The sequence below is a fragment of the Callithrix jacchus genome, chromosome 1 (assembly GCF_049354715.1).
Source record: "Callithrix jacchus isolate 240 chromosome 1, calJac240_pri, whole genome shotgun sequence".
NCBI classification, from domain to species: domain Eukaryota; kingdom Metazoa; phylum Chordata; class Mammalia; order Primates; family Cebidae; genus Callithrix; species Callithrix jacchus.
Genome location: NC_133502.1, coordinates 170,160,620 through 170,175,079, shown reverse-complemented (window position 1 = coordinate 170,175,079; position 14,460 = coordinate 170,160,620). Strand labels below are relative to the sequence as shown.

Below are 14,460 nucleotides of genomic sequence, written 5' to 3'. Positions count from 1 at the left end.
CCAGTGAAAGTGAGTTGTTGAAAGAAACCAAAGACCTGCTCCGAGAAGCATCTGAAATCAATCAGGATTGAGTTTATCTGCAGTTTCTGCCAGCCCCCTGGGCCTTCCCCTCCCTGACACTTCTCCTTCTCCATCTCGCAAAAAATAGCCCTGAGACCTAATTTCAGCTAAACCTTCAAACACGACTCTCCACTTTCAACTTCCCGAGGAGGAATCAATTGGCTGTCAAGTTTCCCAGAGTCTCTGCCACCTCCCACACCCTAGGCCTGCCAGCGCTCCTCAAGGTTGATGGAGAGAGGGGAGCGCAGAGGAGGGACGGAGGGAGGACCCAGCCTGCAACAGGGAAAACTGGGGTTGGGAAGAGAGCAGGCTGAGGAGCTGGTGGGGAGACTAGGAAGAGTCATCAGCTCTTTGCCTCCCGAATCAAACTGTGGCTCCTCTGCCATGGAGGCAGCAGAGAGAGAGAACAGCACGCTGTCGCTGCTGGGGGTCCCAGGGCCTGGGGAAGCTGGGTGGGCACATGTAAAGCCCCCAAACCCAGCCTGACTGTTGGTCTATGTGGATCCAGGGCCCCAGCTTCCTGCCTGCCACCCTTCCCTCCCTTCCTTCCAGGAGACACTGCTGGCACAGAGCAGACAGACCTGGGTTTGAATCTCAGGAGCCTGAGAGCTGACGGCCCCAGCTGCGCAGGAAGCCTCTCTGGTCATCTACATCAGGCCCCTTCCCCATCCTTATTCAGAGCCCCTATCACTTGCTGGGCACGTGCCAGCCTTGTAGCACTGTGCGGTCCTGGAGAGCCACTCCCCCACCCTCCAACTCTCCCTATAGGAGGGAGAGAGTTGTCCCAGATGGGCAGCAAAGTTCCATTCCTGGCCAAGCCATAAAGCTGGTATGAGGCTGTAGAGGACCTGAATCCCAGGTCGGCAGAGTCTCTAGAGCCCATTCTCTCAGCCACCGCACCAGAACATTTAAGCACCTACTGTATGCCCGAACTGTATACTGCCTTACAAAGTCCATCCCCCACATTTCACAAAAGGGGAAACTGAGGCTCTCCCAGGGTCACATGGTCTCCAAGAGGTGGGGGCAGGACTCACACTGAGCCTTCAACACCTTGCAGAGTGGCTGCAGGTCCATGGCTGACTCACAAATGAGGAGGGGTGGCTGTGAGGTTGTAAACAACCCAGGCTCCTGAACCGCTGTCAGCTGGGTGGTGACCTCTGACAAGTCCAGCCCTTCCCAAGCCTCGGTTTCCATGGAGAAGCGGACGGGATGAGCCTTGTAGACCTTATACCCTGACTCACTGATTCTCCCACAGGCGCACCCCTGTAAGAGATGCTGACATACAGCCATCTGGGTTTGAAATGGCAGTGAAGGTGGCAGTTATCGCAGTACATCCTGTGGCGTCTCCTCTGCCTCCCCGAGGCAAAACCATGTTTCCCAGGTTCCCTCAGGGGTCTACACAGAGCAGAAGTCAGCTGAGCATGTGAGGACGTAGCTTTCGGGAGCCTATGAGTGAGCAAGCATGTGCTACAGGCTAGGGGAGGGAGAGGGTGCTTCTGGCCCTACACAGGGTCTGTGTGCGTCTGTCCCCAAGGCCCAGGCCAGGCTCACCTCTGACCTTTCCCCAAACACCTTGTCCTCTGCCTGTCCCCCAACCCTTCTAGATCTTTACTGATGTTTTACAGCCAAAAATGGAAACCTGATTCCGATGGTAATGATAAATTTCATCCATGAAGCACCTACCATGGGTCAGACCTGGGCGACCACATTCACCAAGTCCACAGCCAAGCAAGGGCCATCATTCCACATCTTACTGTCAGGGACACGAGGCTCAGAGAGGCTGAGTGACTACTGAGATCACATGAGTCATGGAAGAGCTGGGATTTGAACCCAGATCCCCACCTCTGAGTTCTCCAGTCCCCCCCAGGTTGCAGCACCCAGCCCAGAAGAGAATCTCAACTCACATCCCTTAAGGATCAAGGTCCCCAGAAAAGGACACAAAACATGAAGGTCCTGGAGTCCTGGCTCCAATGCCTGACTCTGTTACTCAGGAGCTGAGTGACACCAGCTAAAGAATCTCACCTCTCTGAACATCAGCTTCCCAAGATGATGAGGAGCCAGCCCTATGGCAAGCAAAGCATACCTCTGCAACTGCTTTTCTCCCTCCCCAGAAGTCCCCCTCTCTCTGTCCTTGCCTAGCCATTTTCTACAGACCCTTCAAGTTGCAGCTCAAAAGTCAGCTCCCAAGGGACCCCCTCCCAACCAACTGGGAATAGCCAGTCACTTTCAGCTCCCCTATATGATGCTATCCAGTGACAGCCAGGCCTTCACACCCTCTGTTCCCTCCACCCAGAACCCTCTTTCCTCTGCTCGCACATAGCAGGCATGACAGAAAAACTGGTGAGTGAATGAATGAACAAACAAACCTTCTGACATCCACCTGCCCTACAGACCTGAGCTCCCTGGGGGAAAGAAACGTGTCTATGTCATCTCTGGGTTTCTGGTGCCTGAAACAGTGCTACAGAGAGGTATACAGAGCAATGCTTGCTGAATGAGGGAGTGAAGGGACCCAAAACTCTTGTGTGTGTGTGTGTGTGTGCGCGCGTGCGCGCATGTGTGCACATGTTTGCACAGTAATGCATAAGGGCATAAACAATCAAACGTTAAGGGTCACTGGGCTCTGTTTCCATAAAGTTGTTTAGGTTTGTAATTTTCAGAAAGTCTGTGTGTGGCAGGGTGTGGTGGCTCACACCTGGAATCCCAGCACTTTGGGAGGCCAACGCAAGTGGATCACGAGGTCAGGAGTTCGAGACCAGCCTGGCCAATGCGGTGAAACTCCGTCTCTACTAAAAATACAAAAATTAGCTGGGTGTGGTGGCGCATGCCTGTAATATCAACTACTCAGGAGTCTGAGGCAGGAGAATCGCTTGAACCCAGGAGGCAGAGGTTGCAGTGACCTGAGATTGCGCCGTTGCACTCCAGCCTGGACAACAAGAGCAAAACTCCATCTCAAGAAAAACAAAAACATCTGCGTGTTGGTGGGGCTCACTCAATTCAATAGCTATGATACATATACTGTGTTTTGTTGGTTCTAAGCCATCATCAATTGTAAGATACAGCATTATTTTATGTACCACCAAGAAAGATTTAAATTACGGTATGCCATGAGAGGTGTTAAAATATATGGAAACAAAATAGTGCATGTTTTCAAGGTTGCTGAAGCGCAGTGTGTGTGCCCCCACCAAGGGTATATTTATCTAAACTGACCTGAGCCTCTTCTCTTCCCAGGCCAGCTCAGTGCTGGGCCCATAGCCTTCAGTGCTGTCTGTCCTCCATCTGCCCCCTCCCTCTCAGGATGGGATCTCCCATGTGGCCCCCGGGGACCAGGGCTGAGCCACAGAGAGGGAAGCAGCTGAGGGATCGGATACCTAGAGCAAGGGAGGCCGGATGCTCTCCGGGTCTGTGAGGCTCCAGGAAGGGGGGCCGCGGGGTCACAGAGCAGCACCCCGGGTGAGGTGATGATGGTGGTGGCAGTGGCGGTGGTGGTGACGCAGAGATAGTTACCGTGACCCGGAACGGCGTGGCGGCCGAGGGCTCCATGCTGGGGCTCTTCTCGGAGAGGCTTCCGGGCAGGCTGCGCCGAGAGCCCGGCCTTTCTTGAGGCGACTCTGCCAACAGAGGGGAAGAGAGAGGTTGAACCAGAACAGCCAAGGCCGCAGAGCTAGAGGCTCCTGCCACGCCCATCCCAGCCAGGAAAACAGACAGACCGGTCCCTAGAAAATGGTGCAGGCACTGTGGAAAAGTCTGGTGGTTCCTCCAAAAATTAAAAATATAAGTGCCACATGACCCAGCAATTCCACTCCTGGGCATAGACCCACAATAGTTGAAAACAAGTCCTCAGACAAATACCTGTTTGCAAATGTTCACAAAAGCCAAATGGTGGAACCCCAAGTGTCCATCAACAGAATAGACACACACATGGTATTGACACGTGAGGGGATATCATTCTGCTCTAAAAAGGAAGAAGTTCTGATACAAGCTGCAACGTGGATGGACCTTGAAAACGTGACGCTGAGTAACCCAAAAGGGCATATTGTGTATGATACCATTTATATGAAATATCTAGAAGACACCAATTCATAGAGACAGAAAGTAGATTTGAAGTTAGCAGAGGCTGGTGAGACAGGGGAATGAGTTATTGCTTAATGGTTCACAGTTTCTGCAAAGAGTGATGAAGAGTTTTAGAAATGGATAGTGGTGATGGTTGTGTAACATTATAAATGGACTGCATGTCACTGAATTGTACACTAAAACTATAGTTAAAATGATAACTTTTATGTTGAACATCTTTTACCACAATTTTTCGAAAAGGGGAAAAATGGCCTGGTATAGTGGCTCATGCCTGTAATCCCAGCACTTTGGGAGGCCGAAGTGGGACGATCACCTGAAGTCTGTGTGTTTTCCTGGCTGGGAGTTTTAGACCAGCCTGGCCAATGTGATAAAACATTCTCTCTACTAAAAATACAAAAAAATACACACTCCTGGTGGCATGTGCCAGGAGTCCCAGCTACTTGGGAGGCTGAGGTAGGAGAATTGCTTGAACTGGGAGGCAAAGGTTGCCAGGACCCAAGACTGTGCCACTGTACTCCAGCCTGGGTAATAGAGTGAGACTCTGTCTCAAAAAGAGGGAAAAAGGTTCCCCAAAACCCCTACTCCTTGTAATGTAGTGAGCTCCCTGTCACTGGAGGCATACAAGCAGACAGATAACTGAGCCATCTCCTGAGATGCCATATTGGGGGAATGTGTATGACCTCTCAAGTGTTCTGTTTGTTTTAGAGACAGAGTCTCACTCTTCCACCCAGGCTGGAGTGCAGTGATGTGATCATAGCTCACCACAGCCTAGAACTCCTAGGCTCAAGCGATCCTCCTGCCTCAGCCTCCCAAGTAGTTGGGACCACAGGCACACTTCGCCACACCTACTTAATTTGAAAAACTTTTTTGTAGAGATGGGGTCTTCCTTTGTTGCCTAAGCTGGTCTCAAACTCCTGGCCTCAAGCAATCCACCCACCTTGGCCTCCCAAAGTGCTAGAATGACAAGGCTGAGCCACTGTGTCAGCCCTCAAGTTTTTTCAAACATGAGAATCTGTGACTTCTGGCTTCCAGTTCAGACCTTCTTTTCCAGAGGCTTTAAACTTGGAAGGCCTGCAAACTTGGAAGGCCAACAGAGGCCAGCAGGAAACCCAGAACCCAGGACAGCAGCCAGCCACTCAGCACTAACTGGTTACTGCTATACATCGCAAGGAGGGGCTCAGGGCAGCCATAGTGTCCACGGTTCAAGAGAAGCTGAGAATCTGGGTTGTTCAAAATATGAAGTATTCTGACTCTTTTTTTTTTTTTTTTTTGAGACAGAGTCTTGCTCTGTCACCCAGCTGTCACCCAGGCTGGAGTGCAGTGGCGCGATCTCGGCTCATTGCAACCTCGGCCTCCCAGGCTCAAGCGATTCTCCTGCCTCAGCCTCCGAGCAGCTGGGGTTACAGGCGCCCGCCACCACACCTGGCTAATTTTTGTATTTTTAGTAGAGATGGGGTTTCACCCTGTTGGCCAGGCTGGTCTAGAACTCCTGACCTCACGATCTTCCCGCCTTGGCCTCCCAAAGTGCTGGGACTACAGGTGTGAGCCACGGTGCCCAGCTGAAGTATTCTGACTCTAAAATGATGATCGCTCATTGAAAACTTTTAGCCACAGCCTGAGCACACCTACATAAAACCTCCTGGGTCTGTCCAACCTGCCAACCTGGTCACTGATGACCGCAAAACAACGTGACACCAGCTGCTTCTTTTCCATTGCTCCAGAGGTGGCCCCGACAGAGGACTCCTTTCCTGCTCCCCTCCCCGAGCCTGGTCCATCCTGCAGGCCCTGGTGGAGAGCCTGGGTGACCCCCTCTACCTCCCACTCTTGCCTCCCTTTTGGCTCCTATAGCAATAGCTAGACCTGAGTCTCCTCTCAACGCTCTTATTTGCAGTGTATGTGTGTATGTGCACAAGTATGTGTGTGTGTGTGTGCACGCGCGCGCTTCTGTCTGTAGAACTCCTAACGCCCACGCCTAAGCTGGCTGCATCTCCACCTCCCCAGAACCCTGCATGGAGCCTGGTGCATGGGGGTGCCTGGGAAAGACCTGTTGACTCACAAGGAAGAGAAAGGGCAGGGCTGAGGTTCCGCTGGCAGGTGTGAACACACAGGGGTGTGGAGTGAGAAGGGAATGCCCGGACAAACACACGTGCATGTTTCTATTCATGCAGATACTCCAATGTGTACACTCTCAAACTCACCCCAGGGACACACTGAGGAGGGGACGTGTACATACACAGGACAGATGACAGGGGACTCACACAAGGAGCAGGCTTTCCAGAAGGCAGAACAGGAGACCAGGGCACCATGCACTTCCCAGGTTGTTTCTTCCATGCAGTCACATCGACAAGAGTGCACAGAAGCATGGAAGGACAGAGCTGAGGCCCTCCCCCAGGCAGGCTCCACTCCTGAGCCATGGTCCATGGCCAAGCAGGCAAAGCCATCCTGAGACTGGTTCAGGCCCGCTGACAGTTCCACACCATCCAGCCCCAGGCGCTTCTTCCAGAAAAGCTCCCTTCCCACATGGCTCCTTCTCAGCCGGGCACCATCCATCTCTTAAGGCCCTTGCTGTTCCCGCGTGGAGCTTCCTGATTAGAGCTGTCCTCAGCCTTCCTCCTCCACAATCTTGCTAGTCACACTCAAGGGATACCCACTCTTTCTGGAGATTTCACTAGGAAAATTCTTCCCATGCTTCCCCGGCTGCCTTCGTCTCTCACCCCCTCGCACCACCCACCTGGGGCATCCTCCTGTGCTCTGTGACAGCATATGCCACCTCCCTCTGGGGGGCTGTCTACCCATAACCTATGTCCTACCTGCTATACTCAGCCAAGCTGGCAATGAACAGAGCAGAGCTGAGGCTCAGGGTGCAGTCCCAGCCCAGAGTCACATGGCTACTGACCTCCAGAGCAGGAATGAGGGCCAGTGTGTCCGAACCAAGTCCATGGCTCCTTCAGTCCTGAGTCCTGTGGGTCCTACCACCCAGCCAAGGGCCCAACACATAGGAGGTATGCAGGGTTCAGTCTTGAGATGCCAACCTTAGCCAGAGGCTGACCCTCAGGTTCCGCCACCTCTCCAGGAAAAGTGGTAGAAGTGGGAGATGGGCAGTGCCAGGTACAGTCAGGACCCAGAGCCCAACTGCTTCTAATGCCTTCAATGAAGAGAAGGGACTCCTCACCCTGGCACCCAAGGCAATTCTACCCCACACACTCTCTGGCTTCTTTTCTTGCTAACTCTCTTTGCTGTACCTGCCACGATGCAGGAATGTCCCACCTCCACACCTCCACCCATGCTCTCCCCTCTCCCTAGAATTCTCTTCCTGGAACGGCCTCCTGCAGGGAACTGTCATCTTCTGAGCTCTAGGGCAATGCTGGGAGCGCCCAGATCGCTTTAGGCAGAATGACTCACAACCCCGCACATCAGTCAGCTTTGCAGACTTGCTACTTGGCATCTTGGCAGGAGGATGGGTTGTCTGTTTCCCACCCCTACCCAGAGCCAGGCACCCCCCCCGTGCTCAGTCAAGGTTCATCAATCAAACCAACAACTATGGGGTAACGGTTGCAGATATGGAACGTGGTTGGCAGAGTCAGGCTGCCCCACAGGGGTCTCGGGATCACCAGGACAACAGGAGCTAGAGCTTCCAGGAACTACCCTCTCTTGCCTTACACATACACACACACACACACACCTGGCCACTGGATGGGGGGCCCTTGCCACTGCAGGTAAGAGGCGCATGGAGTCCCGATAGAACACAGGTGCCAGTGAGGATGTCTTTCCACTGAGACCAACACCGATGCCCAGAATCCTGCCTCTTGCCTCCTGGGTCTGAGCCAGGAAGCTCTCAGAGGTTGCTTGCTCCAACCTCCCATTGACAGGTGATGAAGCTGAGACCAGAAGGAAAGAAATGTGTGCATAATCCCCCAACTCTACAGATCTGTAGCAAAGAGTGCTCCCAAAATAGTTTTAAACCTCCATTCAGAAGCCCTGGCTACACTCCCTCCACCTGAGAAGGTAGGAAAGCCAGCAAAAAGCCCGAGGGGCAGGGGGTAGGGGCCCACTCTCCCACCTGCACAGGGCGGCTGGCTCTCCTCCCTGACCTCCCCAGTGTCCCAGCCCAGGCCCAGGGCAAGCCTGCACTCCATAGGAAGCTGGAGGGAAAGCTGGGACACCCTCCCAGCTATCTTCTGCATGGCCTCTAGTTCTACTCTCCCCCTCTCTGCACACTGCCTTCTGCTCCAGCACTGGCCTGTATAGATGCTATCATCTGAGCTTCGAGGCCCTCCGCTTCCATGGGGTTTGGCCAAAGAGGAACCCTGGCAAGAGACAAGGGGAAGGAGAGGCATCAGGACTGCCTGCCTCTTCCACAGAAGGTCCCAGCCACCATCAGGAGGCCCCTGTCTTCTGGACCCTTGCCTCCCAGCAACCACGCTCTCCCCTCCTCCGTGGGACCTCAGGGAAGCAGCCCCTGCTATCCCTAGCTTTGGGGTCCTGCACTGCCCCTGTGGTTCCCGAGGCCTGCCCACACCTTTGTAAGCAGCCCCTCTATTAAATGCTCCTGTCATCACCATAGTCTGAGCGCCACCTGCTTTTCTCCAGACCCCAAACTGATCTGCCAGGCAGGAGCTCAACTGCCAGGGACTCACCCACAGAGCTGATCGGACGGACCTCTCTTACCCACAGATGGGGAAACCAAGCCCTGAGAGGAGCTGTGATGTGCCTGTCGTCACACTGAACATTGAGGGCAGAGTCTGGGCCAGACCAGGCTCTCTTCTGACCTGACACCCCACACACCTTCCCCATGGAGCCAGCTGCCTGCCGTAAGCTCTAAACACAAAGTTAGTAAACACACATGGCTGGGTTCTGGACCCATGTTTCTCAATGTTTTTTCATTGTCACTCTCCCTTAAAAGTTCTTAGACACTTTTGTCCTAGTTTCCTCTCCATAAAATTTTAATATCATATCTTTATGATACAGTATCTTTTATGTACTGTGTGTATATTAGGCTTTGTCCAGAAAGCTTTTTTTCATCTTCCAGCCCAAGAACCAACTTTTTGCCCACTTGGGGGCAATCTCGCCCCCGCTGAGAACGTGTTCTGGACTCTTTCAAATGGAATCCCACAAGACAACTATAGTGAGGTCCATTTTCCAGATGGGGAACTGAAGTTACGAAAAGCAGAAGTGATTTCTTCTAAAAGTCCTCCAGGGAAAAAGCAAGAGTACATGCTGACAGTCCCTTAAACTGCCCCCAAACTCTCACTTCCAGCCCCAGAGAAGGCGGAGGGGACATGGAGCATGAGGTTGGACGAGGAGCCAGGCTGATATCAGGAGCCTGGATTCAACCCTGACTCTGCTGTGTGACTCATGGCTGGCCCTTTCCCTCTCTGAGCTGATTTCATCAATCCAGTGAGTCAGGGAGGAAGAGCAGTGGCCATCTTCAGTCCTTAGCACCAAGTCAACACACACACACACACACACACACCCCCTCTATTTTACACAGGAAAAGAAGGCAGGGAACTGACTCTGAGTCCTAATTTGGGACCCTGGAGATTCAGGCTTGGGGTCCTAGGCCCAAGCATGCCGCCTTTGGCCTTTGATTTTGTAGCAAATGTGTTTTAATTTGGGCAGACAGACACTGGGAGGCTTGGGCCTCATGGCCCCATAGGTCTAGCACCACAGCAGGTGCCAGTAGAAACCAGAGAGGTTAAGTGAATCAGCTAAGATCACACAGTATGAAAGTGAATTCCTAGGGATAGATCACAGGAAGGGAGACCCAGCCGATCTCTTAAGAGTCCGCCCCAGACCTCCAAGCATGATCCAGGAGTCTTTCCTCCTCGGCTCAGACTCACTGTGTGACATCTATGTGACCTCTCGGTCACCTAGTCTGCAAAATTACACCGTGGGACCAGCTGATCCTGGATCCCCTTTCCACTAGGAGGTTGAAAGGGTCTCCATTTTACCAGGCAGTCTTCCTATTCTTGGAAGCCACAGCTGGAGAAACACATTTTAACCTTCATGTGTTTGCAAAAAATAAATAAAATAAAATCGGTTTCATTCAAATGCTGCTGGCTTGGTTGCCATGGATACCACCTAATCATGAAGGATGACTGTTACTTGTTCCCATGGAAACACGGCGGCCCTAGGAACATCCTGTAATTTCAGACAAGACACCAAATTTCAGTTGTCGGGTTGCACTGCCCAGATCTTAATGCTTAAAAGCAGGTAGAGGCAGCAACCTCTAATTCTAGTCAGGAGAAAAGAAGTCGGCAAGAGTGTAAAACGAGGTGGTGCTGGACAGCGGTGTCCCTGTGTCCTCAGCAGTGATCAGGAAAATGCAAGTTAAAACTCTCAGATGCCATTTCATACCTTTTGAAAACGTCCTAGACCAGTCCAGAATTTAAAAGAAATTAATTAAAAGAAATGGAAAAGAAACCAGTCTAGAAATTAAAAAGAACTGTGACCCCCAAATGTTGGCAGAGATGCACAGAACACTTTTGTCACTGCTGGTGGAGTGAAAAGAGTTTGAAGAACAATTAGACAATAGCCAATAGAAACCAAAAACACATATGTGCTAGGGCCGGAAGTTTCCCTCCTACACATCCAGTCCAGAAAACTGCTTCATCCTGCACACGTGGAGATCTGCACAAAGATACTGACCACAGCACTCTCTGTAGTAGCAAAAAGTTAGAAGCAACTTAAATGTCCACCAATAGGGGAACAGTCATTCAATAGAATATTACACAGCAAGGAAGAGAGAGGGCACTATTCACACGGAACACAATGACACTACAAAGGACCTAGAGCTACAGAGATCACCATGAATAATACTAAGCAGTATGATGTTGAGTGAAAAAAATCAGTTGCAAAAGGAAATGGTGTGCAATTCACTTCCATACCTCTTTTTTTTTTTAAATGGAGTCTCGCTCTGTCACCCAGGATGGAATGCAGTGGTGCAATTTCAGTTCACTGCAACCTCTCTGCCTTCCAGGTTCAACTGATTCTCCTGTCTCAGCCTCCCAAGTAGCTGGGATTACAGGCGTGCATCACCAAGCCCAGCGAATTTTAGTAGAGATAGGGTTTCACCATACTGGCTAGGCTGGTCTCGAATTCCTGTCTCAAGTGATCCGCTAGCCTCGACCTCCCAGAGGTATGAGCCACTGTGCCCAGCCCAATAATACGCATCCTTAATGTGGAAGAGGGAAGCAAGAAGGTGAGTCAGAGAAATGTGATAAGAAAAGAGGCAGGAGAAACTCTAAGCATGAGAGGAACTCCCTCTGCTGTTGCCAGCTTTGACATAGACAGCGGTGGTCACGAGCCAAGGAATGTGGGTGGCTCTATCTAGAAACTGGGAACAGCCCTCAGCTGATAGCCAGCAAGAAAACAGAAACCTCAGTCTTACAACCACATGGAATTGAATTCCCTAGCAAGGAATTAGCAATGGGTTTTTCCCTAGAGCCTTCTGAAAAGAATGCACCTATTGACACCTTGATTTTGGTCTGGCAAGACCCATGCCAGAGTTCTGACTTGCAGAGATGTAAGATTAAAAACCCATGTTGTTTAAGCTGCTAAGTTTTAACTCAGTACAGCAGTTAGAGAAAACGAATTCACACTTAGCCCTATGGAACACTACTTAGCCCTAAAAAAGAAACACACTATTGATATACGTGACAACTTGGATGGGTCTCATGGGCATTATGCTGAGCGAGGAAAAACAGTATCAAAAGGTCACCTAGTGTATGATTCCATGTACACGGCATTCTCAAAGGGATAAAGCAATAGGGATGGAAAACGGATTAGTGGTTGCCAGGGGTTAGAGATGCTGGGGTCGGGGCGGGGCAGGCAGGTGAGTGTGATTTTAAAGGCGCAGCATAAGCGAAGTTTTTGTGGTGATGGAATAGTCCTGGATGCTGATTGCAGTGGTGGTTACTCAAATCTACAGACATGATGAAATGGCAGAGAACTAAAAGCACGCATGGTGCCCATGTACACGAAAGATCTGGAAAAAAGCCCCTGATATCTGGAAGCTAGCTTGGCATACACAGCTATGGCACGTTATTCTCCTTTTAGACATAATCTCATAAGATACACCCTCAGACAAGGTGACTCCGAGGCTATGATAAAATAAGACAAAACAAGGTCATTTCATAATTTTTGTCTAAGTAACCCATAAAAACTAGGTCACTGTGCCACCCACAAAATACCAACCATCACCCTCTCTCAGCTGAAATCTATGACTGCTGCTGCTTTACCAATCACAGCTTTAGCCCCCAAAGCTAGTCTCCTCTTCCTGGAGGTTAAGACTCAAGCTACGCAATTATAGATTTGCCGCTGCCTTCTGACAATCCTATACTAGGTTCTTCCTAACACACTCTTACTGAGATGCCCTGTGGTGTGTGACCTCCTTCACTGCAATGAGTAATAAATGCAACTTATTCAACTAGAGGCGTGTTCTTGGTGGGTCTTTGGCTAGAGGACACAGCAGCTGAAGGATCTGTCCTATAGTTATGTAAGATGCAACCATCAAAGAAAACTGGGTTCTCGGGACTTCTCTGCACTGGTTTTGCAATTGCTTGTAAATCTGTAATTCTTTCAAAATAAAAAGTAAGGCTGGCTGGGTGCAGCAGCTCACGCCTGTAATCCCAGCACTTTGGGAGGCCAAAGTGGGCAGATTGCTTGAGGCCAGGAGTTCGAGATCAGCCTGGCAACATGACAAACCCCATCTATACTAAAAACACAAAAATGAGTCGGGCATAATGATAGATGCTTGTAATCCCAGCCACCTGGGAGGTTGAGGCACAAGAACTGCTTGAACCCGGGAGGTGGGGGTTGCAGTGAGCCCAGATTGTGCCACTGAACTCCAGCCTCGGTGACAAAGCAAGACTCTGTCTCCAAAAAGGAAAAAATAAAAATAAAAAAGGTAAGGCTTACTATGGACCCTTTAAGCTGAAATACACTTGCTGTCTATGTGATTTATAAGATGTTTTACTTTGTTTACATGTGCATGCACTTACTCACATAGAAAAATATCATATTACACAGTAGCCAGAGACTTGCTATCAGACGTTCCCTTTGGAGAAGGGGATAGGCTATGAATGGAAACAGATGATTGTACCATTTCCTGAATGAAAAGTAATTAAGACTTCCCAAAACTAATAGTAAAATTAAAATATAAATAGGTGATATGACTCAGTACAAATTGTACTCACTGAATACATCTGAAGAGAAAAGAATAGAAGGAAGAGAAAAAAAGTCACAAAACAAATTAAAATGAACAACAGCCTGGACGTGGTGGCTCACACCTGTAATCCCAGCACTTTGGAATGCCGAGGCAGGAGGGCTGCTTGCAGCCAGGAGTGCAAGACCAGCCTGGGTAACACCGTGAGACCCCCATCTCTAAGAAAAGTTAAAAATTTAGCCAGGTGTGGTAGTGCATATGAGTCATCCTAGCCACTCAGGAGGCTGAGACAGAAGGATTACTTAAGCCCAGGAGCTGGAGATTACAGTGAGCCATGTTCAGGCCACTGCACTTCAGCCTTTGAAACAGAGTAAGATCTTATCTCAAAAAAATAAAAATAAAAAATCAACAACAGCCCAAATGGCGATATGGTTTGGCTGTGTCCCCACCCAAATCTCATCTTAAATTGTACTCCCATAATTCCCACTTGTTGTGGGAGGGACCTGGTAGGAGATCATTTGAATCATGGGGGCGTTTTCCCCCATACTGTTCTGCTGGTAGTGAATAAGTCTCATGAGATCTGATGGTTTATCAGGGGCTTCCGATTTTGCATCTTTTTCATCTTCTCTTGCCGCCACCATGTAAGAAGTGCCTTTTGCCTCCCAACATGATTCTGAGCCCTCCCCAGCCATGTGGAATTATAAATCCAATTAAACCTCTTTTTCTTCCCATTTGGGTATGTCTTTATCAGCAGCATGAAAACGGACCCAATACAAATGGCCAGTTAGAAAAAGTGGATCTTGCCGGGCACAGTGGCTCACGCCTGTAATCCCAGCACTTTGGGAGGCCAAGGTGGGCAGATCACCTGAGGTCAGGAGTTTGAGACCAGCCTAGCCTGGCCAACACGGTGAAACCCCGTCCCTACTGAAACACGCACACACAAAAAAAATTAGCTGGGCATGGTGGCACATGCCTGTCCTCCAGCTACCCAGCTAATCAGGAGGCTGAAGCAGGAGAATCATTTGAACCTGGGAAGCAGAGGTTGCAGTAAGCCAAGATCCCACTACTGCACTCCAGCCTGGGCAACAAGAGTGAAACTCCATAAAAAAAAAAAAAAAGAAAGAAAGAAAGAAAAAGAAAGAAAAGAAAAGAAAAAGGAAAGG

The 14,460-nt window shown here is 50.3% G+C and overlaps 1 protein-coding gene across 49 annotated transcripts in view; it reads right to left on the bottom strand.

Moving 5' to 3' along the window:
* The window catches only part of DAB2IP (DAB2 interacting protein), a 211,232-nt gene that overhangs the window by 100,638 nt on the left and 96,134 nt on the right, over positions 1 to 14,460 (bottom strand). For 37 of the 49 annotated variants that reach the window (XM_078375492.1, XM_078375523.1, XM_078375510.1 and 34 more), the window contains one exon: positions 3,565 to 3,668. In XM_078375492.1, coding sequence (XP_078231618.1) covers positions 3,565 to 3,600 — 36 coding nt within the window. In that variant the 5' untranslated portion in view covers positions 3,601 to 3,668. Of the gene's footprint in view, positions 1 to 3,428; positions 3,669 to 14,460 lie in introns of all 49 variants that reach the window. The other 12 variants (XM_078375548.1, XM_078375564.1, XM_078375550.1 and 9 more) reach the window with 1 other exon arrangement.